General features: G+C 33.0%; 1 protein-coding gene across 3 annotated transcripts in view; it reads left to right on the forward strand.

Annotated features, from left to right (window-relative positions):
* The window catches only part of Mct1 (Monocarboxylate transporter 1), a 354,171-nt gene that overhangs the window by 245,889 nt on the left and 81,128 nt on the right, over window positions 1-27,154 (forward strand). For all 3 annotated transcript variants that reach the window (XR_016142215.1, XM_089094249.1, XM_089094248.1), the window contains exons 3-5: window positions 1,928-2,047; window positions 10,292-10,435; window positions 16,005-16,190. Coding sequence is in view for 2 of the 3 variants with exons in the window: in XM_089094249.1 (XP_088950375.1) it covers window positions 1,928-2,047; window positions 10,292-10,435; window positions 16,005-16,190 (450 nt within the window). In the remaining variant the exon portion in view is untranslated. The remainder of the gene's footprint in view (window positions 1-1,927; window positions 2,048-10,291; window positions 10,436-16,004; window positions 16,191-27,154) is intronic.

Below are 27,154 nucleotides of genomic sequence, written 5' to 3' on the forward strand. Positions count from 1 at the left end.
TAAAACTCAGGGAAAGTTAAGGGGGACGTTGAACTACCGCAGAAGACACTATATGCGTCCTAGTTGTCGAAAAGGCGCATCTACAATTTCTCAGGAGTGGCTTGCAGTCTCAAGTTTAAACTATAAAAGGATGCTGAGGGTTATGGTGAACAAAATCAGAACACACCATATGCATCCAGGTTGTTAAAAGGGCATATCTGCAATACTTTAGGAGCAAGTTTAAACTTCCAGGAGATCTTGACCGGGATACTGAACTAAATGTAAAGACATTGTTTTGATTGTGGATTTTGAACTTTAGGTCTAGTCATACCTGAAAAGCATGAATTTTTAAATTTTTCTTTTGATTAATTTACGACTATGAAGTTTTTATGGCAGTGCCACATTTTTTTCAGTGTTGCCACATTGAACTGTGAAAGTTAAATAAGCAAAACTAATCAGTTAAATGTGACATGGCTTTTCGACTGTAAAAAAACATTAGCAAACTGTTGATTCTTAATGCCAACTAAACCTTCAAACAAAAACTTTACTTTCTTCGGCTGTTTGCTGCCATGTTTTTGGCTGCTTTTTTTATGGTTTTTCGTCCATATTCCCTTTTCAAAATTTTGTCCGGGCTACAACAAAAATAGCGTAACTGCAATTGGAGTTCTTTTGATTAAAAACTGAATTTGTTATTTTTCCTAATTTTTAAGATAAATTTTGTTCCGTAAGTATCCAATTAACTAATTCGCATAAATTTTTAACCAGACTCCGAAGAACTTCGGTCCAATTCTTAAAACCATCATCATTAGAACCATTTAAAACCAATGTCATAAAAATCATTATAATGGAATAGACCACATCGTTTTAACTGTATTGGAAACGACCTTCCCACGTCAGTTATTTGAGTAAAATTTTAAACCAAAAACAATTAAATGATTTGAAATCAATATTTTTAAATATTATTTTTCCAAGATCGAAAGATATTGCCCAGAAAATGCACATTTTCCGATTTTAAATTTGATTTGAATAATATTTGAAATCAAACCAATCAAAACTAATGGAATCATTTAAATCAAATCATCTCCTTATTTTTGTTAAACAAGTGCATTTCGAGCTAATTTATTAAAGAAGGTTTAGGATTTGTTGTTTATTAACCAAAACTGAAAATAGGACATCAATGAAGCCAGATTTGTTTGTGGTTGAGGTTCCCTTGGTTCTAACAATTTAATTGAGAGGTCTTCATAGCCTGAAACTTTAAGCATATCAACATTAAAAATGAATATTTCACACTAAAAATTAATACCACCACATCTTTTTCTATCATTTTTGCCCTTGATAAACTCGTCTTGGTCCCGCCAAGTCAAAATTTAAAATCTATTTGATCTCCCCGACCTTTATTCTCTCAAATTTCAAGCTAGGTCTCTTAAGTAGTGAATTTACACCCTTAGTCCTTACTGTGGTATTGCAGATATGCCTTTTTGACAACCTTGATGAGTATGTGTATTTTGATTCAGTTCAACAATCCCTGAAAGTTCTGATTTAATACCTTTAGCAGTTCCTGAGATATTGCAGGTATGCACATATAACGACCTGGATACACGACCATATAACGACCCTGGATAACGACCATATAATGACCTGGATAATTTAAAACTTCATAGTTTTAAATTAATCAAAGGAAAATTTAAAAATTCAGGGTTTTCAGGTATATTAGACGTAAAATGTGCCCAGGGTGCAAAAAAAGTTTTTAATTTGATGTCCTTGGTACTCTAAAACAGCTAGCCTTATATAAATGACCTTCGCTCTTTGAGGACTGGTCCAAAACTTGAGCGAAAAAATTTGAATACTGTGAAGTGGTACTGGTACACTGTTCATCACCATTGTATCTGATTATATGCTAGTTAAAGTTGTAGCATACGTTGTTGTAATGGTATATCCTCTGTTTTAGCCGATGGCATTACATATACGTTTGGAATTCTTTATGTTGAATATCTATGGTACTTCGGAGAAAGTAAAGGAGACACTGCTTGGATCGCTTCTATTTTAGTTGGTGTTACTCTTGGATCAGGTACATACTGTAAATCTTTTGTCTACTATTTTTTTGATTTTTACTATCTCTGCTATCCTTGTTTTATTCAACCATCTTATTTCTTGTAATTTGTTTGGTCTGTCATACTATCTCTTTTTTACCATCTTTGATTATTATTACTATCTTCTTTACTTACTATCTTGTTTTTACTTTTTCTTTCATTTACCATCTCCTTGTTTTTTACCGTTTCTACTATCTTTGCTTTATTTGGCTGTCTTGTTTGTTTTATTTTATTTGGTCTATATTACGATCTCTACTGTCTTCCGTTTCACTATCTATGTTTGTCTTACTCTCTCTATTGATTTACTATCTTGTTTTTACTTTGTCTTTGTTTTTTTACAATCTCTACTATCATCGTTTTATTTTACTCTCTTGTTTGTGGTACTTTGTTTGGTGTGTTTTGCTGTCTCGGCTATCTTTAACTTTATACTATCTTTGTCTGTTTTTTACTTTCTTTTTCGGTTTACTGTCTTGTTTTTTCTTAGTTTTGGACGAAGTGAATCCAATAAAGGTGTTTGCTGTTTGATAGATTATAGCGCTACGTTTTGCTACTCTGTACACGCTATATTCTCTTGCCAGAGTTACGCCTTCATATGTTGTGAACCGCAGTATAAGTATTATGACAGTAGCGCAAAGCCCTATGCTCTCAATTAAAGATTTTGGAGACATATCAGTCGAGGCCTCTCTTCACTCCGCCTTCGCGTACGCGCAAAGACAAATGATACATACGCTATGATTTGATTGAATGCAAAGTAGCAACTGAAGATATTGCTCTGATTTACTGGTAACTTCCCAGTCAGCGCGCTATGATGTGTCCCATTTTGAACCAAATTTTCGCCACTGTTATAATATTCATACTGTGGTTCTGAACCAAAGAACATGAAAAAATTATAAGTGTGGAAAGCGTTTGGAGACTTTATCTGACCCAATACTGCTATATGAACTAAGATTTATGTCACTTGCTGTGGCTTGGATTTTCTGAATTCGTTATTGGTTGTAATCCTTGACTTCATTCATAAATATTATTTGGATTCATTGATAATGTGCTTTTATGACGGCGCTAAAAGTGATGGTTGTTCACCAGATTGGAATCAGAATTATCTGTAGGTACATAAACTAGGGTTTTGTTTTTGACCAAAATTGAAAATCTTTTTCTTGCCTGTGAGGAGCTGCCACTGGATAGTATTTAAAGATGGCAACACTTGTTTTGTGGACCGCGTATCTTCGCTTAAAAATGTAGACTTCCGAATTAGAGGGAAGGGGGCTGCTTCTTTTGTAAATGGACAAGAAGTTTGAAATATGCGTTAACGTACTGATTAACTTCTCTTTTAAAGTTAAGATCTGAGTAATATCTGGGCTGGAAAGAGGGGCCAGTGCGACGGCCCCTCTGCTGTCGACGCTATAACAGCTACAATAGTATCATTTAGAAGGAGGTTCAGGAAGAATAGGAGATAATGCAATGATTTAGCACGATGTGTTTGTAGTTCCCTAAGAAGCATAATGGCACTGGGGCTGAGACGAGGCAAGAAAAATGGTTGTGTTAACAGAGCCTGGTCCAGCCTCGTGATGCAGGTTAAGGTCTTTTCCCAGTAGATGTGGCAGGATTCAACAGTAGATATGGCCGTATTTCAAACAGTAAGCTGTACGAAAAGTGTGGCTATACGCTTTCTACGGCTAAAATGTGAGAAAGGTTGAAATGGCTAAGGTAGGTTCTCCGGATGAAGGATGACAGATTGCCTAAGATCATCCTTTTCGGCCAACCATCTAGGGCCCAACGAAAAGTAGTCTGTCCCCGAGTGCGGTGGAAGAAGGTAGTAAGTAAGGATTTAAAGGAAATTGAAACTTCTTGGGACGGTGTAAAAAGGGAGGCTCTGAATAGATTGGGATGGAAGAGGAGCGTGCGTAGCTGGGTTGGTCTCAGGCGGCTTGGTGTTGCGGTGAGTTGTTAGTAGTAGTAATAGTAGTAGCTATGTCTAAACAGAATGGCTTTGCATAGATTAGTATAGAGCAGGAGCGTGCGTAGCTCTGTTGGCCCCAGGTGGCTTGGTGCTCCAGTGAGTTGGTGGTAGTAGTAGCAGTAGGCCATTTACAGTGCAGCAACTGTTGACTTCACTAAACAATTTTAAAGAATATTGGGTATTGGATAAGCTTTATCTCCAATACAATAGGATTGAAGCTGAAATTTGGCTTTAAGTGATAATTAACTAGTCTTTTTTTTTCAGGAATAAAGTCCAGATCCAATTGGAACAAAATAAGTTTAGGCTAGCTTGAAGAGATCCTGGCAGGCTAAGTGACTTTAAGCTTAAAGGCCTACTGGACAGAAAATTCTGCTTTCTTTACCCTCTCAATATTTAAAGTAGCCGAAAAAACAAATGTGCCACAACTTTGGGTCAAACAAAGCCGCCATACGCTAAATGGCGTTGGTGATTTTCGGTTTTGACCCTAGTCTTAGTTTCTACTGTCATAAGTTTCCCACATTCACATTGGGTCAAAATATAAGAAGGCGTCGCTCTCGAAAGAGAAAGGTACTGTGGTGGTGCAGTGGGTTTGACCTTAGTTTGTTAATACGGGACCCCAGAGATCGAATCCTGCTGTAACAACGCACTGCAGGACCAACGCAGGGACCTTAGTAGTCAAGAAGCGTCTTTAATTCGGTTACTTATTTATTTTTTCGGCTAGAAAATGTAGCTTGTACTACGTAGCAGAACTTAGCATTCTAGTCTATAAACATATAAACAGCAAATGCTTTTATTGGATTCACTTCGTCCAAAATTTAGGAAAAGCAATATAGTAAATCAAAATAAACCGTAAAAAGTATGCAATGAGAGTAAAAAGAGAACATAGTAGTGACAGTAAAACAAACCAAACAAAGTAAGACAAACAAGATAGTAAAGTAAAGCGATGAAGAATGATAGTAAAGATTGTAAAAAACAAAGAGATTATAAAAACAAGGAGTTGGTAAAAACAAGATAGTAAATCAAAAAAGATAGTAAAACAAACAACTATAGTAAAACAAAAGATCGTATAGATTACAAACCAAATAAAATAAAACCGTCACCACAGTCCAAAAAAAATGATAGTAAAGATAGATAAACAAGGAGACAGTAAATAGGAAGAGATAGTAAAAACAAGATAGTAAACCAAAAGAGATAGTAAAAATATTCAAAGATGGTAAAACAAAAGATAGTAGAGATAGTAAAAAACCAAACAAAGTAAAAAAAAGATTGTGGAATAAAACAAAGAAGGCAGAGATAGTGAAAACAAAGAGATACTAAAAACAAATAAGTAGTAAAAACAAAACAGATATACAAAAACTATCTAATCCGAGAGTAACAGCAGCTAAATTAGAAGCAATCTAAGCAGTGTTTCATTTATTTTCTCCTAAATACCATATGTATTTAGACATTAAAATTTTTGAACGTATTTATAATGCCACCAGCTGCAACAGAGGGTATATCGCTAACGAATGCTAACACTTGAACTAACATAAAATAAAATGCAATGGTGTAAAACATTAACAGTATACCGCTGCCACTTACCAGTTCCAGTTCACTGAAATTTTCCACCAGTCCTCAAGAGAACAAAGCTCAATCAGTTCGAGCTAGCTGTTTTAAAGTACTAAGAAGATCATAATAAAAACTGTTTTGCACTCATCATAGGTCTGTTCATACCTGAAAATCCCGATTTCCTTAAAGGTTTCTTGTGGTTGTTTCAAAATTAAGAAGTTTCTAAGACTTTGCCACATTTTTATCAGTGTTGCCACGTTGAACCGTGACAATACACATGCAAGACTAGTTAAATGTGACAAGGCGTTTTGACTGTAAAAACTCAAACACTAACAAAATGTTGATTTTGAAAGTTAATTACACCTTCAGAGGAGAGAGCTACACCTTATTTGCCTATTCGGTATCATGTGTTTTTAGCTTATTATTTTGCCGATTTTTTGCTCACATTTCCTTTTCTAACTTCGCGCCCGCTATAAAGAAATACTCACGACTGCATCTGGAGTTCTGCATCTGGATTAAAAAATTGAAAAAAAATTTAAAAATTGAAATTTTCCCCAATTTTTAAGGTAGTATTTTCTTGCGTAAGTTTACAATTAAACAATTCGTTTATATTGAACCAGTATTCGAAGAACCTCAGTCCGTTCATTAAAACCAATGTCATTAAAGCCATTATATTGGAAACTAACCTTTCGTCTTCACGTTATTGGGAACAACCTTCTCAGTTGTTTTTCTGACATAAAATTTGAAACCAATCAAATCATTTGAGATCAGTATTTAAATTTTTTTTTTTTACCAAGATTGAAATGCATTTACCTGAAAATAAACTTCTGGTTTAAAAATATCTGAAATCAAACTGATCAAAACCAATCCAATCATTTAAAATCAGTTATTTAAGACCTTTTTGCAGACTTGTTCATGACTACAAAGAATATATATATATATATATATATATATATATATATATATATATATATATATATATATATATATATATATATATATATATATATAAATATATATATATATATATATATATATATATATATATATATATATATATATATATATATATATATATATATATATATATATATATATATATATATATATATATATATATATATATATATATATATATATATGTGGTCTGGAATGTGTCTTTTATCATTGATTTTAAATTATTGGATTTTTTATAGGTCTAATTTGGAATATTATCTTAATAAGATTTAAAATCAGAAAAAGTGCATTTTCAGGCAAATATTCTTCAATCTGTGTAAAATAAAAAAAAATGATTTCAAATGATTATATTTGTTCTGATTTCAGCTAAAGAACAGACCCGGTAAGGTCATTTTCTATACAAAACAAAACGGTCGTTTCCAGTATAATAGTTTTTATGATACTTGTTTTAAATGGTTTTAATTTTAGGACCGAAGTTCTTCGGAAACTAGTTCAAAATTTAAGCGAATTTGTTATATAGAAACTCACACAACCAGTATATCTTAAAAATTAGGAAAAATCGTGATTTTAATTTTTAATAAAAAGAACTGCAAATGCAAATGTGCAGTTCTTGTTGTAGTGGGTGTCAAATTCAGAAAAGAAAATGTGGATGAAAAATCTGCCAAAAAGGCTAAATACACATGGCACCAGACAGACAAAGGTGTAGTTTCCTTTTGAAGGTGTTGTTGACTTCAAGAAGGACCAGCTCTTAATCTTTTATATTTTACAGTCAAAAAGGCTTATCACATTTAACCAATTAGTCTTGCTTGTTTATTTTCACCTTTCGACGTGGCAACAATGACAAAAATGTGACAGTGTCCTAGAAACTTCTTAATTTTGAAGCAACCACAAACAAATATTTGGACTTCGCGGTTTTCAGATATGAAAACACTTATGAAGGATCCAGAGTGCAAAACAGTTTTGATTTTGATGTCCTTGGTACTTAAAATAAGCTAGCTTAAAAAGATTGACCTTAGTTCTTTTTAGGGCTGGTTGAAAATTTGAGGGAACTGGTACTTATAAGTGGTACCGTCACGCTGTTAATTTCTTACACCCTTGTGTTTGATTTTAAGCTGGTTCAAGCTACAGCTCACGTTTTTACGATGATATACCCTCTGTTTTAGCTGATGGCATTACATACACTTTTGGAATTCTTTATGTTGAATATCTATGGTACTTTGGAGAAAGTAAAGGAGACACTGCTTGGATCGCTTCTATTTTAGTTGGTGTTACTCTTGGATCAGGTAGATATTGTACATCTCTTTTGTTTTTAATATCTCTTTGTATTAAGTATCTTGTTTTTATTATTTCTTTGTTTTGTTCCACTTATTTGTTGTAGTTTTTTTGGCTTGTCTTACTATCTACTATGTTTTGTTTTACCATATTTGATTATTATTACAGTCTCTTTTCATTTACAATCTTGTTTTTGCTGGTTCTTTCCTTTTACCATCTTCTCGTTTTTTAATATTTCTACTCTAAGTTTTATTTGACTGTCTTGTTTGTTTTATTTTATTTGGTTGACAGTCTCTACTGGTTTACCGGCATTTATTCTTCTTTGGCAAAAAAAAAAAACCTGGTCTGTCTCCTATAATACATCCAACTTCTCCTTCCCAGCACCATATTGCCTTCTTGTCCCCCATCCCCGTCTCTCTCAAGAACCCACCCAAGTCAACTGCTTCCTACCCCATTCCTGATACCCCGCCACTCATTGTATGCCTTATTAATGGGTTACCAAATTAATGAGACTCTGGCTTGAGAGATCTTGCTTGTGCAAATTATCCTATAATAGAAACTACTTATTCTTCCTTGCTGTCAACTGGACGTACTATTACCTTCCTGATTGTTCTTCTTCTGTTACCTTTCAACTGCCTAAATGATTTAACCCCTAACCCTGTGTTTCCGAGGTCATAACGTCCAAAATTGAAACCTTTCCCAGGAAATACTCAAACCCAATAGCTTTCGTGTTTCTCAAATCGTTTTAAATTTGTAAATATTTTAGTTACTAGCGCCGAATGTGTAAATTTTTCCATCTTACTGAACTTAACTTTATAACTATTACAGAAGTACAGTCCCATGACGTGGGGTCTCTCATTTTGTAAAATTATTCAAGTTTACTAAGTTCTGTCTCCCGCAGGCGTAGTCATAGTAGGCGTAGTATAAAAACGTAGTCCAGCTATTGCAGAAAAGTGCAGATTTCGTTATTTCCAAGTATGCCCATGCTGGACTATTTCAGTTGGCGACGCCAATGATCTGAAGACCGATTCAATTTTTTTTTTCTCTTAAGGTTAAGCAATTGTTAAAATACCGACTACCTGGGGAAACATCTCTCTTGATTTTATTGTAACTAATATGAATAATTTTTACAGTCCCCCCGCAGCTTTGTCCCCAGTGGGTGGTAGTTATTACCTTTCCCGTCTTTTGTTTCCCTCCTCAAACGTTAAGTATTCTTTCTCAATCAGCAATGGTACTTACCCCCATTTCATAACCTTCTTTCTTTTGGCAAGTAGCTGAATCCGAAGATTGGTCCGATATTTCCAATTAAAATCTTGATGAAAAATTGCTAGTTTTTGCAAAAGAAACGTGATAAATATTTAATCCCTTTCCCAGAAGATAATACTCCAGTGATAAACCCGACCCATTAATCAGCCTATAATAACAGATGTATTGATTTATTAGAGTCATTGATATAGATTTATTGATTTATTAGAAAACAATCAAAGTTTTTTAGAAATAGTAAACTGGATGAAGTTTTTCTTTTCGATTTACTGGATGAAGTGTACTGGATGAAGCATTTTTCGTAGGAACTAACTATGAAAAGTGCTAAAAAAGGAAATTCGGAAATATGCTTGATCCCACCACAAAAATAAGGTACAAGAACTGTTTAAAATTAAACAAAAAAATTGATATTCCAAAGTTAAAAGTTGTGTGGCAGGAGACATGACTAGCTTAATTTCAGCCTACCTGAACCCCCTAAAGTTACCACAAATAAACTTAGAAGGTTCCTCGCTTCCATTGTCCAAAGCTTTCCAGTATTTTCTTTTCAAATACCACCTGATGTTATATACCGTTTTTATTCTTTATTTCCTCTTTGTAGGTCGAAAGAAGAATTTGAAAATTAAGAAAACCAAGCATCTGCCCTTTGAGTATTCCATTTCCTCTTATTAGTGCTTTCAGTGATTTCTTTTCAAAACCCTTATTCGTCCTTTTCAATGAGAGTACCGAGTGTGGGTGATTTTTACAAACATGGAAGCAGGGTTTCATAACCCACTTAAAAAAGGAGGATTGAAACCCTGGTTTTGACAGTTTTTGCCCTATAACTTTCGTTCCTATGTTCTCGAAACTATATGAGGTAATTTTCCTTTAGCAGATTGGCTAAATGAAAAAAAACCTTATCTTTTACTTACCCGAGGCTGTTCTTCGGGAACCTCAAATCTTCTTTAACTTATCATATCCTTGCTAATCTTATCAACTTCACTCGAAAAATTATTTAAAATCTTAATGTTTGTCCACATTTAATTTCCATCGATCACCATATCACTGAAAAAAAGAGAGTTTACCATAAATAATATTCCGGCTTAAAAAAAATACCTTCGTTTTACTGGCTTAAAATTTCACACAAAAGAACCAACCAGGTTCTGTATAATATACTGATTATCCTGCCAAATAAATACATTCGAGCCCAAAAGTATGAAAAAAGTAATCTCTCTCTTTTCTTTGGTAGGACCAATAGCAAGTGCCTTTACAAATAAGTATGGATGCCGTCCAGTCACTATTGCTGGAGCTATTATTTCCTCAATTGGAATGGGGCTCAGCATGTTTGCACCGAGCGTTGCCTTTCTATATTTAAGTGTTGGCCTATTGACAGGTAAGTGTGTTTATCCAAATGAAAGGTATAATCGTTTTCTAAGATATGTGTATGTTTTCAATGTGGAAATTGTTTCATTTTTAAATTGGATTAATAAAATTAATCAAAAAATTAAATTATTCTTCTGGTGAAATTAATTTAAATCACTTTAGTTTAAATTTCTAGCGTCGGTCTATTGACAGGTTAGTTTGTTTTTCCAACTGAAAGGTCTAATCGTTTTGATAGGGATGTTTTGAATATGTAAATCGTCTCATTTTGAGATTGGATTGATTAATTAATCAAAATAAATTAAATTATATTTTTCAAAAAACCAAAAAAATAGAAAATCTAAGTTAAAAAAAAAAACAAAAAAAACGAGACTGCGGCCAGTGGAGAGAAAAGAAACGACAAATGAAAACAACACAGATATTTCGCCTGTATCCAAACAAGGCGTCTTCAACACGAAAGAAACACAAGAGGAACAAGATAAAAATAAAAACAAGCTAAAACTAAAAACCCAATAAAACCACCACAATATATATATATATATATATATATATATATATATATATATATATATATATATATATATATATATATATATATATATATATATATATATATATATATATATATATATATATATATATATATATATATATATGTGGAAATTGTTTCATTTTTAAATTGGATTAATAAAATTAATCAAAAAATTAAATTATTCTTCTGGTGAAATTAATTTAAATCACTTTAGTTTAAATTTCTAGCGTCGGTCTATTGACAGGTTAGTTTGTTTTTCCAACTGAAAGGTCTAATCGTTTTGATAGGGATGTTTTGAATATGTAAATCGTCTCATTTTGAGATTGGATTGATTAATTAATAAAAATAAATTAAATTATATTTTAAAAAAAACAAAAAAAAGATAAAATCTAAGTTAAAAAAAAAAAAAAAAAAAACGAGACTGCGGCCAGTGGAGAGAAAAGAAACGACAAATGAAAACAACACAGATATTTCGCCTGTATCCAAACAAGGCGTCTTCAACACGAAAGAAACACAAGAGGAACAAGATAAAAATAAAAACAAGCTAAAACTAAAAACCCAATAAAACCACCACAATATATATATATATATATATATATATATATATATATATATATATATATATATATATATATATATATATATATATATATAATTGGAGCAAACTGATCCACGTAGGGAAAAGATGCTATTATAGAGTTACTTCAGTGAGAACACCAGAAAAACTGAGAAAAAAAAAATGGAAATTACTATAATTATTCTGTTGCGAAATAATCCTTTTATTGGCTATTATTGAAGCAAATTGTTTTGGTCTAGCAGGTAAAATAGTCCCCTGGTGATTATTTAAAACCTTAACTCCCTTATTTGACTGTTGATTCACTCTTTAGAAGATTATCATAAATTGGGTCAATATTTAATCTACCTGTGTCCCTATTTATCGAACGGTTAGCAAACATATGTTTTTTTAATTTCAATTGGCTTCTCTCGCCCATTGTGTGTACCCCTTACCATTTGAAATAGCTAAGGCCTCATCAAATTTTACAAAGTGATCTGGTTGAAACCAAATATGTTCTGCTAAAGCTGAAACAAAAGTTTCCGTAGGCTTGCTTAATTGTAGGGTTTTTTCTATTGAATTTCGGTGTTCAATAAATCTTTCAACAAATTGTTGGTGAGTCCTACCAATATAGGACTTCCCACAAGAACACGGAATTTTATACACCCCATAAATTTTTTCGCTCAAGTTTTGGACCAGTCCTCAAAGAGCGAAGGTCATTTATATAAGGCTAGCTGTTTTAGGGTACCAAGGACATCAAATTAAAAATTTTTTTTGCACCCTGGGCACATTTTAGGTCTAATATACATGAAAACCCGGAATTTTTAAATTTTCCTTTGATTAATTTAAAACTATGAAGTTTTAAATTATCCAGGTCATTATATGGTCGGTATCCAGGTTCGTTATATCGTCGTGTATCCAGGTCGTTATATGTGCATATCTGCAATATCTCAGGAACTGCTAAAGGTATTAAATCAGAACTTTCAGGGATTGTTGAACTGATTCAAAAGACACATACTCATCAAGGTTGTCAAAAAGGCATATCTGCAATACCTCTGTTAAGGCTAAGGGTCTAAATTCATTACTTAAGAGACCTAGCTTGAAATTTGAGAGAATAAAGGTCGAGGAGATCAAGTAGATTTTAAATTTTGACTTGGCGGGACCAAGACGAGTTTATCAAGGACAAAAATGATAGAAAAAAATGTGGTGGTATTAATTTTTAGTGTGAAATATTAATTTTTCAGGCCATGAAGACCTCTCAATTAAATTGTTAGAACCAAAGGAACCCCAACCACAAACAAATCTGGTTTCATTGATGTCCTATTTTCATTTTTGGTCAATAAACAACAAATCCTAAAGCTTCTTTAACAAATTAGCTCGAAATGCATTTTTAGTAGAAAAAAACTCTACAATTAAGCAAGCCTCCAGAAACCTTTGTTTTAGCTTTAGCAGAACATATTTGGTTTCAACCAGATCACTTTGTAAAATTTGATGAGGTTTTAGCTATTTCAAATGATAAGGGCTACACACAATGGGCGAGAGAAGCCATTGAAATTAAAAAACCTGTTTGCTAACCTTTTGATAAATAGGGACACAGGTAGTTTAAATATTGACCCAATTTATGATAATCTCCTAAAGAGTGAATCAACAGTCAATAAGGGAATTAAGATTATAAATAATTACCAGGGGACTGTTTTACCTGATAGACCAAAACGAATTGGTTCAATAATAGCCAATAAAAGGATTATTTCGCAACAGAATAGTTAAAGAAATTTCCATTTTTTTTTTATTTTTCCTCAGTTGCTCTGCTGTTCTCACTGAGGTAACTCCATAATAGCATCTTTTCCCTACGTGGATCAGTTTGCGCCAGTTGTATATATATATTTTTTTTTGGTGGTAGTTTTATTGGGTTTTTAGTTTTAGCTTGTTTTTTTTTTATCTTGTTCCTCTTCTGTTTCTTTCGTGCTGAAGACGCCTTGTTTGGATACAGGCGAAATATTCGCGTTGTTTTACATTTGTCGTTTCTTTTCTCTCCACTCGCCGCTGTCTCGTTTGTTGTTTTTTTTTTCACAGAGATTTTTCTCTTTGTTGGTTTTTTGTCATGGCTGGCTAGTTCGGCTTAAGATCTTTCAATTATCTTTTTGAGGAAAGTAATTTAAATCCACTTAGTTTAAATTTCTTCTGTCGCTCTATTGACAGGTAAGTTTGTTTATCCAACTGAAAGGTATAGTCGTTCTGTAAGGTATGTGTATTTTTTCAATGTGGAAATCGTTTCATTTTTAAATCGAATTAATTAAATTAATCAAAAATTAAATTATTCATCTGATGAAATTAATTTAAATCAGTTTAGATTAAAATTTCTACTATTGGTCTATTGACAGATTAGTTTATTTATCCAACCGAAAGGTCTAATCGTTTTGATAGGGAAGTGTATGTTTTGAATATGTAAATCGTCTCGCATTCAAATTTGATTAATTAAATTAATCAAAATTAGTTAAAATTATTTTTTTTGAGGAAAGTAATTTAAATCCATTTACTTTTAATTTCTTCTGTCGGTCTATTGACAGGTAAGTGTGTTTATCCAACTGAAAGGTATAATCGTTTTGTAAGGGATGTGTATGTTTTTAATGTGGAAATCGTTTCATTTTTAAATTGGATTAATTAAATTCATCAAAAGAAGTTAAATTATTCTTCTGATGAAATTAATTTAAATCAGTTTAGTTTAAATTTATAATGTCGGTTTATTAACAGGTAAGTTTGTTTATCGAACTGAAAGGTCTAATCGTTTTGATAGGGATTTTTGAATATGTAAATCGTCTCATTTTCAGATTGGATTAATTAAATTAATCAAAATAAAATAAATTATCTTTTTGAGGAAGTAATTTAAATCCATTTAGTTTAAATTTCTTCTGTCGCTCTATTGACAGGTAAGTTTGTTTATCCAACTGAAAGGTATAATCGTTTTGGAAGGGTAATGTTATTTTTTTTCAAATCTTAAAGATAATACGTTTCACAGTGTTCAAACAACAAGTAAATTATAATTGCTGATTTACCATATAGTTTAATGTAAACACTATTTAATGTAGGCTATATATACTATTTTAGTGTACATACCATAGTAATATAGTTTCACTATATTATCCCCGCCGGGGATTAATTTTTATGTCCCGTGGTGGCACACTGGGCTTAATGAGATGAGATGAGCGGGGGATATCCCAGAGATTGAACCCGACTGTAGTAACACATTGCAGGGACGATGCAGGGACCTAAGTAGGCAAGAAGCGTCGTTAATGCGACACAATTCCATACATTATATTATCATAAAATATAATTACCTTGTGGCAAGGGCGGATCCAGTATTTTTTTTTCGGGGGGAAGGTTACTAATTTTTGACTCAGGTTTCGACTAATTTTACTGATTTTTACCTAGATTTTACTAATTTTCGACTTATTTTCGACTCGGTCAAAAATTTCGGGGGGGGGGGGTTCAAACCGGGTAACCCCCCCCCCCCCCTTGATACGGCCTTGCCTTGTGGTGTAGAATAGAAGATTAGAAGATTTTCATCTTAGGTTTTGATTAGATAATTCAATGTTCTATATCAATCTAAAATTATAGAATCACTAAAGTTTTTTTTGGAAGCTAGGGCAGTCTCAAATTAACGATATATAACATGCTGTTTAAAGATCTACTTGAAAATTCTCCTTATGAAAAGTTGTGAGTAGCTTTTCATCGCCTTTTTGCAATCTCCATATCAGAAAAAAATGTTGAAAGTTTTATCTTACCGTGATTGAGTGCGAGAGACCACGAGCCACGGAGCCACAGAGGTCTAAAAAACTTCTTTGGGGTCATGTGTGGTCCTATTTATTTGAAACATACCTCTTCGGGAACCTTAGACCGAAATTTCATATTTCTTTTAGGATTTCATTTTACCCAAATTCGGTTTTCTTCGGCTTCGTGCATATTTTTTGTGTAATTTTTCATTGGACGCCCCTTGCATTTTTGTATGGAAATATTATCGAAACTTAGTGAGGAGATAGAAAATAGGAATTAGCTTGGAGGAACTTGGAGTAAGAGACTATGAGACATGAACTTGTCTATAGGCCAAATTGTTTCGTAGAGTCAGAGCGATAATATTCCTGAGCTCAGCATACAAAGCCGTAGTATCAAACACCTAAATTTCTCCAAAAAAGCAAAAATTTAGAAGGCGATGAAGCGTAAAACCTAGATTCTGGAAAATTTCTTGTTTTATGCTCTTTTGAAAGTTAAGTGAAAAGTTGCGCTAGAACAAAAAAAAGAAGCATTTTTGAGTAAAGAAAAAAAAACTGTTTCCCGTCTATTCACCCATCATTAATTGTTACTTTAGCAAACTATTTTTGTTGTAGCATGTTTATTGGGTAATAGGATTATATTTATCGGCATTTATAGGATTGTTTTGTTGGATATTTTTTTTTATATTAATTGGCTATTTATAGACTATTATATTTATTGTTTTGATAGGATTTGGCTTTGGTCTCATTTATCTACCAGCTATTGTAAGTGTAACTTGCTATTTTGACAAGAAACGGTCATTTGCAACTGGAATTGCTGTTTGTGGCTCTGGAATTGGCACTTTTTTGTTTGCACCCCTTACTGAATGGCTTGTCCAAAACTTTTCCTGGAAAGGAGCGATGCTTATTCTTTCAGGTAATCTTAAAGCTTAAGAGGTATGATAGAGGGGGGCCATCTACTGAAACAGGGTCTTTGCAAAATAAAGTTTAATATTTGAATCAGCAACGACGGCAAAAAGCTGTTTTCTTGTCACAACTACTATTAACAACTCTTCGAATTCCAGGACATATGTATATATATATATATATATATATATATATATATATATATATATATATATATATATATATATATATTTATATATATTTTAGAAATGAAAATTATTAAAATTTTCATCAATAGGGTTGCCAGTTCACGAAAGATTAAAGGGGGGGGGGGTCGTCAATTTATTTTTATGAAGAAACAAAAAGGTGTTTTTTTCAAAATTTAGGGGGAGAGGGCTGTTTTGTTTATCTTCTATGTTTTCAATGGAAAAGCATCAAAAGGGTATTTTTCGTGATCTAGAGGGTATGGTTCCCCCTTCCTCTCACCTCTCCCCAATAGATGTCCCTGTTTATCAAATGAACGTAATTCATTTATGACACATGACCCGGTCTGTTCTTGGGGGCTGAAGGACTGATAACTATAAAACTTTGTCAGACTTGGAGGTGGAGAAGCGCATCCAGTTGTTTTGGCCTCATGTGTCTTTATGTTGCAGTGAGTTATTAGTTGTTATATTAATAATATCTGCCATTTTGGTGCATCTGTATAACGTTATCAGCTTGTGAAAGAGTCGGGGGGAGGGGGCTTGGGGATATATTCTAGAGGGACAGAGGCCTTGAAGTTGTACTGTGTAACTTGCAAGATTGGAAGAGAAAGAATGGACGTAGCTAAAAATCTTTTGGGAATCACTTTTTAGGGGGAGAAGGTAAAGGCAGAAGCTTTGAACTGGATAGGATGGTCAAGAGGAATCTGTAAAAATATTGATCTTAACTGGCCTGACGTTGGAACGTGTTTATCACAGGTAGCGCAATAGCGCTGACTAAGTAAAGAACGATGTTGGCACAATGTATTATTTTATTTTTTTTGGTTTTGCCCAAGGCAATTCGTATAGAAGGATTTGTCATAGAAACTTCGAAAAGGGCTTATTCGATTGGAAATTGGAATGGCTAGTGCCCTTTTTAATAGTCGAAAGTGATTGGAAGGCGACTAACACCTCTTCCACGCCCACCATTTCCCCAAACACTTCCAATCGAAATTTTGAGATAGCCATTTTTTTCAATGTAGTTGATTCACAGATAGAAATTATGTTTTTGAGGAGGACACTGCCCCCACAACCCTCACGACAAGGGTTGTAAGTTATGCCCTGGGAGTATATAAGTTTTTTTATAGAAAGCTTTGTCGTAGAAACTTCAAAAAGAGCTCATTCGATTGGAAATTGAAATGGCTAGTGCCTTTTTTAATAGTTGAAAATGATTGGAGGGCAACTAACCCCCTTTCGCGCTCACCATTTCCCGAAACAGGTACAATCAAAATTTCGAGATAGCCATTTTTTTCAACGTAGTTGAAAGTTCTTGGGGCATATAAGGTTTTTATAAAAAGCGATGTTGTAGAAACTTCAAAAAGGGCTCAGTCGTTTGGAAATTGAAAGGGCTAGCCCTTTTTGACCTTTTTAATAGTCGAAAATTATTGAAGGGCAACTAACCCCCCTCTCAAACCCACAATTTCCCAAAAATAGCCAATCCAAGTTTTGAGCCAGCTTGTTCAACATAGTTGAAAGTTCTGGAAATTATGTATTTGATGATGACAAACCCCCCAGAGCCCCCAGGGCAGAGGTTGTAACTTGTGCCCTGGGGGCATATAAGGTTTGTATACATAGCGTTGTCGTGGAAATTTCAAAAGGGCCTCATTCAATTGGAAATTGATAGGGCTAGTGTCCTTTTTAATAGTCGAAAATCATTGGAGGGTAACTAACCCTCCTCTCACGCCCACCATTTCTCCAAACACATCCAATCAAAATTTTGAGATAGCCATTTTGTTGAACGTAGTTGAAAGTTCTTGAAATTAGGTCTTTGAGGATGACCCCCCCCCCCACAGCCCGCAGGGCTTAGGGTGTGAGTTATGCCCTGGGGACATATAATGTTTTATAGAAAGCTTTGTCGTAAAAATTTCAAAAAGGGCTCATTCGATTTGAAATTGAAAGGGCTATTGCCCTTTTCAATAGTTGAAAATGATTGGAGGGCAACTAACCCCCTCTCACGCTCACCATTTCCCCAAACACATACAATCAAAATTTCGAGATAGCCATTTTGTTGAAAGTAGTTGAAAGTTATGGAAATTAGGTCTTTGAGGATGACCCCCCCCCCTCGCCAAATCCCGCAGGGCTCAGGTTGTGAGTTATACCCTGGGGGCATATAATGTTTTTATAGAGAGCATTGTCGTAAAAATTTCAAAAAGGGCTCATTCGATTGGAAATTGAAAGGGCTATTGCCCTTTCAATTTTTTTGTGGAAGGGATGGTTGTTTAACGTCAGAAGAGGCTCAGTCTTTCTCGCTGAAAAGCTATTTTAAGACTATTTCAATATAAAACGAAAAGAAACTAGTCAAAAAAACTTTTTCAACAAAATAAGTTTTTCAAAAAAAAGTAAAGAACTCCATTAAACCAAAAAATGAACAAAAATAGAATCAAATAATCTACCAAGCATACGACTACCACAAATCAGTATCAATAAATAAATGAAACCCAAGACAAACAGAAATTACAATAAGTCAAACTCAAAACCAGCTGAAATTAATCTGAGTAGGGTTCTAAGCCCTATGCTTTCTAAAAGCCAGAATATAATTTTTACTTTCCTGGTTTTTTATATATTAATTTTTTAAGCTTTAATAAATCAAAAATTAATTAAGATTTTAAGGAATAAACGTCAGTATATGTATATTAAACTGACAATGCACATTTTTTTTCAGTAAATTCATTTTTTTCAGTAAAGTATAAATTATATTCTGGCTTTTAATGAAAATAACACCATCAGATTCAGCATGACAGAAAACCCTACTGCAGTGGTCTCAAGCTCCTATCTGCAAAAATGAGGAGTTTTTTAGTTTTTGCCAGAAGAAAGGTCACGAATGTGCTTTTATTTGTTTTGTTTGTTTTTTTTTCTCCAGGAGTGATCGTATCGACCTAGTGGTTCTAGAATATTGTGAAGGGGCTCATTCGAGTGAAATTTAAAAGTTCTAGTGCTCCTTTTAAGTGACCAAAAATATTAGTGGGTAGCCTGGCCCCCTCTCCCGCCCCTTTTTTCCTAAAGTCGTCCGATCAAAATTTTGAGATAGAATTTTGCTCATCATAGTTTAAAGGCTCAATAACTATGCCTTTGGATATAACATGACCCCGCCATGACCCCAACAGCCCCAGGGGAAAGGTCTTTAAGTCATAAAATTTGCCCATTTTTGCACATAGTCTTTGATAAATTATGGTTTTAAGGCATAAATATCAGCATATGTATATTAAACTTACAAGGCACATTTTTTTAAGTAAATTCATTTTTTCAGTAAAGTACGAATTATATTCTGGCTTTTAATGAAAATAACAGTAGAAAGGGGGGTGCTACTCCCACGACTCACCCCTGCTGCCACCTACAACTTTTTTACATAATTTATGCATGTTTTTATGGTTCGTTGTCAGTGAGAATGAAAAAAACAGGATTTTTCTCACTTGAAAAAACAGGATTTTTCTCACTTTTATGGATGTTTCTTGGACGGTTATGTGTTTTGGTAAATTTATTTGATGTTTTTCAAGGATGTCAATAGCAATTTATGTTTGTTTTATGGTTATTGTCAGTGAGAATGAAAAAACAGGAATTTTCTCACTTTGATGTATTTTCAAAATCAATTGATTTGTTGTTGTTGTTTTGGTCAAGTGCACGCTCGGGGCAAATTTTAAGATCCAGGAATAGGAAACAGGATCATGTGTTTCCCTTTCGTGAATCAATAATTCCCCTTAGAAACAACAAATTAATTCCTCTTTCTTGACAAATCAATCAACCATGACATCATCTGTCAGACATTAAAAAACTTCGCCCAGAAACAATTCTCCAGGAATAGACCCAAGACATTAATTAACTTCGCCCCGGCAACAATTCTACTGGTTGAACTCAAAAGATATTAATAAACTTCGCCCTGGAAACAATTCTCCAAGAAACATCTTAGAGATGAATAGATTAACGCGGGAAAAGGTTTCTTAATAATTTCAAATGTGACAGCGCAGGGATGCCAAAAACAAAAGGAACACGCTGAGATTAAGTTTAGGGGTTATTTGAGCGAAACCGTTTTAGATATTTTAGGGAATTATTTCGGCGAAACAGTTAGAGACATTTTAAATGATGATTTTAGAAGATGTTTTAGAAGAGGTTTTGAGTGTGGTCGTTATAATACACAAGTTTCATTTTAAGAGTGCCGTGAGATTCTATACCCCAATCCCTCACGGCATACAACCCCATAACCCAAACCCCAACGGATCCCATCCCCCAACCCCAACCCCAAAGGGCCCCGATGCCCATACCCCAACCCCGAAGGAAGCCACCGGTCCCCAAAGGTCCCCCGGGCTCCCAAAGGACCACCCGGCCCCCCAAGGGCCTCCGGACCCCCAAAGGCCCTCCCAGGTCCCCAAAGGACCACCCGGCCCTCAAGGGCCCCCCGGATCCCCTAATGCCTCCCCCCCGGGGCCCCCAAGAGTCCTCTCCCCATTTTTTAATACTTTTTTAAGGCTTTATTATATCTTTTCAGAACAAGTTCCTTTCTTAATGTCCATCCTAAACCCATTTTTACAAGTTGAAGCATCCATCCTTTCACCACAACTTTACTATAAGGCTTTTCGAATACCCCAACACCCAGCAATAGTTTTCAAAAGACATTTCAGAGCAACTTCTTTTCTTAATGTCCCTTCTAAACCCATTTTCCAACTTGAAGTACCTGTCCTTTTCACCCACAACTTTACATTACAGCTTTTTGGATACCTCAACACCAAGAAATACATTTCAAAGGGCATTTCAGAGCAAGTTCCTTTCTTACTGTCCCTTCTAAACCCATTTTCAAACTTTAAGCATCCCATCCGTTTCACCCTCAGCTATACTTGACAACTGTCTGGATACCTCAACACAAAGGAATACTTATAAAAAGTCATTTCAGAGCAATTTCCTTTGGTAGTGTCACGTCGAAACCCATATTACAACTAGATGTATCATTCCGTTTCACCAACAACTTTACTTTACAGCTTTTTTGGATACCTCAACACCAAGAAATACTTTTCAAAAGGCATTTCAGAGCAAGTTCCTTTCTTAATGTCCCTTCTAAACCCATTTTACAACTTGAAGTACCCATCCTTTTCACCCACAACTTTACTTTACAGCTTTTCGGATGCCTCAACACCAAGAAATACTTTTCAAATACCATTTCAGAACAAGTTCTTTTCTTAATGTCCCTTCTAAACCCATTTTTCAACTTGAAGTACCCATCCGTTTCACCCACAACTTTACTTTACAGCTTTTTGGATACCTCAACACCAACCAATACTTTTCAAAGGCATTTCAGAATAAGTTCCTTTCTTAATGTCCCTCCTAAACCCATTTTACAAGTTGAAGTACTTATCTTTTTCACCCACAACTTTACTTTAGAGCTTTTTCGGATACCCCAACACCAAGAAATACATTTCAAAAGGCATTTCAGAGCAACATCTTTTCTTAATGTTCCTTCTAAAACCATTTTACAACTTGAAGCATCCTTCCTTTTCACCCACAAATTTACTTTACAGCTTTTTTGGATACCACAACATCAAGAAATACCTTTCAAAAGACATTTCAGAGCAATTTCTTTTCTTAATGTACCTTCTAAACCCATTTTCCAACTTGAAGTACCCATCCGTCTCACCCACAACTTTAATTTACAGCTTTTTGGATACAACAACATCAAGAAATACCTTTCAAAAGGCATTTCAGAGTCATGTCCTTTATTAAGGTTCCCTCCTAAGCCTATTTTCCATGTTTAATCACCCACTCGTTTAATCCTAATCTTTAATTTACAGATTTTTGGTTCTCGGAAAACAAAGAGATACCTTTAAAAATGCAATTCATATCCCGTTTCTATTTTAATGTCACTTCTTAGCCCATTTTACAAATTGAAGTACATATCCTTTTCACCCACAACTTTACTTTACAGCTTTCTGGATACCTCAACATCAAGAAATACTTTTCAAAAGACATTTCCGAGCAAGTTCCTTTCTTAATGTCCCTTCTAAACCCATTTTCCAACTTGAAGTACCCATCCGTTTCACTTAGCTTAGAGTCTTAGCTTAGAGTTTTTTTTAGAGTTCTAGTTTATTTTATTTTTAGTTAAGAGTTTAGAGTTTTTAGCTCAGAGTCTTAGCTTAGAGTTTTTGTTGAAGTTCTAGTTTAGTTTAGTTTTAGTTCATAGTTTAGAGTTTTAGCTTAGAGTCTTAGCTTAGAGTTTTTGTTAGAGTTGTAGTTTAGTTTAGTAATAGTTAAGAGTTTAGAGTTTTAGCTTAGAGTCTTAGCTTAGAGTTTGTCTTTAGTTTAGTTTTAGTTAATAGTTTATAGTTTTAGATCAGAGTCTTAGCTTAGAGTTTTTGTTATAGTTACAGTTTATTTTACTTTTAGTTAAGATTTCTGATTTTTACCATATATTAATATCTTATATTCTGAGTTAAATTTCTTGTTTATTTTAGTTTTAGTTAATATTTTAGAATTTTATCTCAGAGTCTTAGCTTTGAGTTTTTGTTAGAGTTCTAGTTTATTTTAGTTTTGAGTTCTAGTTTAGTTTACATATAGTTAAGAGTTTGGAGTTTTACCTTAGAGACTTAGCATAGAGTTTTAGTTTAGTTTTAGTTAAAAGTTTAGAGTTTTTTAGCTTAGAGTCTTAGCTTAGAGTTTTTGTTAGAGTTCTAGTTTACTTTAGTTTTAGTTAAGAGTTTGGTGTTTTACCTTAGAGTCTTAGCTTAGAGTTTTACTTAGAGTTCTATTTTAGTTAAGAGTTTAGAGTTGTTTAGCTTAGAGTCTTAGCTTAGAGTTTTTGTTAGAGTTCTAGTTTATTTTAGTTTTAGTTAAGAGTTTAGAGTTTTGAGCTTAGAGTCTTAGCTTAGAGTTTTTGTTGAAGTTTTAGTTTAGTTTTAGTTAATAGTTTAGAGTTTTACCTTAGAGTCTTAGCTTAGAGTTTTTCTTAAAGTTGAATTTTAGTTTAGTGATAGTTAGGAGTTTAGAGTTTTAAATTAGATTCTTAGCTTAGAGTTTTTATGTTAAATTTGAAGTTTAGTTTAGTATTAGTTGAGACTTTATAGTTTTATCTTACAGTCTTATCTTAGAGTTTTAGTTTAGTTTATTTTTAGTTAAGAGTTTAGAGTTTTTTATATTATAGTCTTAGAATATAGTTTTAGTTAGAGTTCTAGTTTAGTTTAGTTTTAGTTAAGTGTTTAGAGTTTTTAGCTTAGATTCTCAGCTTAGAGTTTTAGTTAGAGTTCTAGTTTAGTTTTGTTTTAGTTAGGAGTTTAGAGTTTTACCATAGAGTCTTAGATTAGAGTTCTAGTTAGAGTTGAAGTTTAGTTTAGTTATAGTTAAGAATTTAGAGTTTTAGCTTAGAGTCATAGCTTAGAGTTTTACTTAAAGTTGTAGTTTAGTTAAGAGTTTCGAGTTTTAGCTTAGAGTCTTACCTTAGAGTTTTTGTTAGAGCTCTAGTTTAGTTTAGTTTTAGTTAAGAGTTTAGAGTTTTACCTTAGAGTCTTAGCTTAGAGTTTTAGTTAGAGTTCTAGTTTAGTTTAGCTTTAGTTAAGAATTTAGAGTTTTAGCTTAGAGTCATAGCTTAGAGTTTTAGCTTAGAGTTTTTGTTAGAATTGAAGTTTAGTTTAGTAATAGTTAAGAGTTTAGAGTCATAGCTTAGAGTCTTAGCTTAGAGTTTTAGTTTAGGTTAGTTTTAGTTAAGAGTTTAGAGTTTTTTAGCTTAGAGTCTTAGCTTATAGTTTGTGTTAGAGTTCTAGTTTAGTTTAGTTATAGTTAAGAGTTTGGTGTTCTACCTTAGAGTCTTAGCTTAGAGTTTTAGTTCGAGTTCTAGTTTAGTTTACTTCTAGTTAAGAGTTTAGAGTTTTAGCTTAGAGTCTTAGCTTATAGTTTGTGTTAGAGTTCTAGTTTAGTTTAGTACTAGTTAAGAGTGTAGAGTTTTAGCTTAGAGTCTTAGCTTAGAGTTTTTGTTAGAGTTCTATTTTAGTTTAGCTATAGTTAAGAGTTTGATGTTTTACCTTTAGAGACTTAGCTTAGAGTTTTAGTTTAGTTTTAGTTAAGAGTTTAGAGTTTTAGCTTATAGTCTTATCTTGGAGTTTTTATTAGGGTTATAGTTTAGTTTAGTTTAAGTTAAGAGTTTACAGTTTTTAGCTTAGAGTCTTAGTTTATAGTTGTTTGTTGAAGTTCTAGTTTAGTTTAGAGTTTTAGCTTAGACGTAAAGCTTTAACTAGAGTTCTAGTTTAGTTTAGTTTTAGTTAAGAGTTTAGATTTTTAGCTTAGAGAATTAGCTTAGTTTTATTAAGAGCTATTGTTTAGTGTAGTTTTATTTAAGAGTTTAGGGTTTTACTTCAGAGCTATAGATAATAAATTAAGTCAGAGTTAAAGTTTAGTTTAGGTGCTGTAAAGAATTTTGAGTTTTATCTAAGAGTAATAGATTGGAGATTTAATTAAAGTTATTGTTTTGTTAAGTTTTAGTTAAAAGTTTCGAGTTTTAACTGAGTCTTAGCTTAGAGTTTTTGTTAGAGTTCTAGTTTAGTTTAGTTTTAGTTAAGAGTTTAGAGTTTTACATTATAGTCTTAGATTAGAGTTTTTGTTAGAGTTCTAGTTTATTTTAATTTTAGTTAAGAGTTTGATGTTTTACCTTTGAGTTTCAGTTAGAGTTTTAGTTTAGTTTAGTTTTAGTTAAGAGTTTAGAGTTTTAACTTAGAGTCTTAGCTTAGAGTTTTGGTTAAAGTTCTAGTTTAGTTTAGTTTTAGTTACGAGTTTAGAAATTTACGTTAAAGTCTTAGATTTGAGTTTTAGTTAGAGGTCGATCTTATCTTTGTTAGAAATAATAACTTGGAGTTTTTAGCCGAGTGTCTCTGCATATAGTGGTATTTTAAGTTCTAGTTTAGTTTAGTTTTTGGAAAGAGTTTAGAGTCTTTGCTTAGTTTAATGGCCAGTAGTTTTAGTTAGACTTAAAGGTTAGTTTAGTTATACTTAAGAGTTTGGAATTTTACCATAGAGTCTTAGCTCAGAGTTTTTGTTAGAGTTCTAGTTTAGTTTACTTTTAGTTAAGAGTCTTGATTTTTACCTACGAGACTTAGCTTAGAGTTTTAGTTTAGTTTAGTTTTTGTTAAGATTTTAGAGTTTTTTAGCTTATAGTCTTAGATCAGAGTTTTTGTTAGAGTTCTTGTTTATTTTAGTTTTTGTTAAGAGTTTGGTATTTTACCTTAGAGTCATAGCTTAGAGTTTTAGTTAGAGTTCTAGTTTAGTTTTGTTTGAGTTAAGAGTTTAGAATTTTAGACTAGAGTCTTAGCTTATAGTTATTGTTTGATATCTAGTTTAGTTTAGTTTAGTTTTAGTTAAGAGTTTATAGTTATATTCGAGTTTTTGTTGAATATACAGTTTATTTTATTTTTTGTTGATATTTTAGAGTTTTAGATTATATTGCTATATTAGAGTTATATTTAGAGTTTTAGTTTAGTTTAGTTTTAGTTAAGAGTTTTGAGCTTTAGCTTTGAGTCTTAGCTTAGAGTTATAGTTAAGAATTTAGAGTTTTTAGCTTAGAGTCATAGTTTAGAGTTTTTGTTAGAGTTCTAGTTTAGTTTAGTTAAAAGTTTAGAGTTTTATCATAGAGTCATAGCTTAGAGTTTTTGTTGAAGTTGAAGTTTAGTTTAGTCATAGTTATGAATTTAGATTTTTTAGCTTAGAGTTTTACTTAGAGTTCTATTTTAGTTTAGTTTTAGTTAAGAGTTTTATCTTAGAGTCTTAGCTTAGAGTTTTTGTTGAAGTTCTAGTTTAGTTAATAGTTTAGAGTTCTACATTAGAGTCTTAGCTTAGAGTTTTACTTAGAGTTGAAGTTTAGTTTAGTTATAGTTAAGGGTTTAGAGTTTTAGCTTGGAGTCTTAGCTTAGAGTTTTAGTTAGAGTTCTAGTTTAGTTTAGTTTTAGTTAAGAGTTTAGAGTTTTACCTTAAAGTCTTAGCTTAGAGTTTTATTTAGAGTTCTAGTTTAATTTAGTTTTAGTTAAGAGTTTTGAGTTTTACCTTAAAGTCTTAGATTAGAGTTTTAGTTAGGGTTGAAGTTTCGTTTCGTTTAGTTATAGTTAAGAGTTTAGAGTTTTAGCTTAGAGTCTTAGCTTAGAGTTTTAGTTAGAGTTATTGTTTTGTTTAGTTTTAGTTAAGAGTTATAGCTTAGAGGTTTAGCCTAGAATCTTAGCTTAGAGATTTAGTTATAGTTGAAGTTTAGTCTAAACTGGCATAACCACAAAATTACACAATATTGCATAGTAAAATGGGTTTAGAAGGGACATTAAGAAAGGAACTTGCTCTGAAATGCCTTTTGAAAAGTATTTCTTGGTGTTGAGGTATCCAAAAAAGCTGTAAAGTATAGTTGTTGGTGAAAAGGATGGATGCTTCAAGTTGGAAAATGGGTTTAGAAGGGACATTAAGAAAGTAACTTGCTCTGAAATGCCTTTTGAAAGGTATTTCTTGGTGTTGAGGTATCCAAAAAGTTGTAAAGTATAGTTGTGGGTGAAATGGATGGATACTTCAATTTGTAAAATGGGTTTAGTAGGGACATTAAGAAAGTAACTTGCTCTGAAATGCCTTTTGAAAAGTATTTCTTGGTGTTGAGGTATCTAAAAAGCTGTAATGTAAAGTTGTGGGTGAAAAGGACAGGTACTTCAAGTTGGAAAATGGGTTTAGAAGGGACATTAAGAAAAGAAGTTGCTCTGAAATGTGTTTTGAAAACTATTGCTGGGTGTTGGGGTATTCGAAAAGCCTTATAGTAAAGTTGTGG

This window comes from Artemia sp. Qi Xiang Cuo, chromosome 9 (genome assembly GCF_049724085.1).
Source record: "Artemia sp. Qi Xiang Cuo chromosome 9, ASM4972408v1, whole genome shotgun sequence".
NCBI classification, from domain to species: domain Eukaryota; kingdom Metazoa; phylum Arthropoda; class Branchiopoda; order Anostraca; family Artemiidae; genus Artemia; species Artemia sp. Qi Xiang Cuo.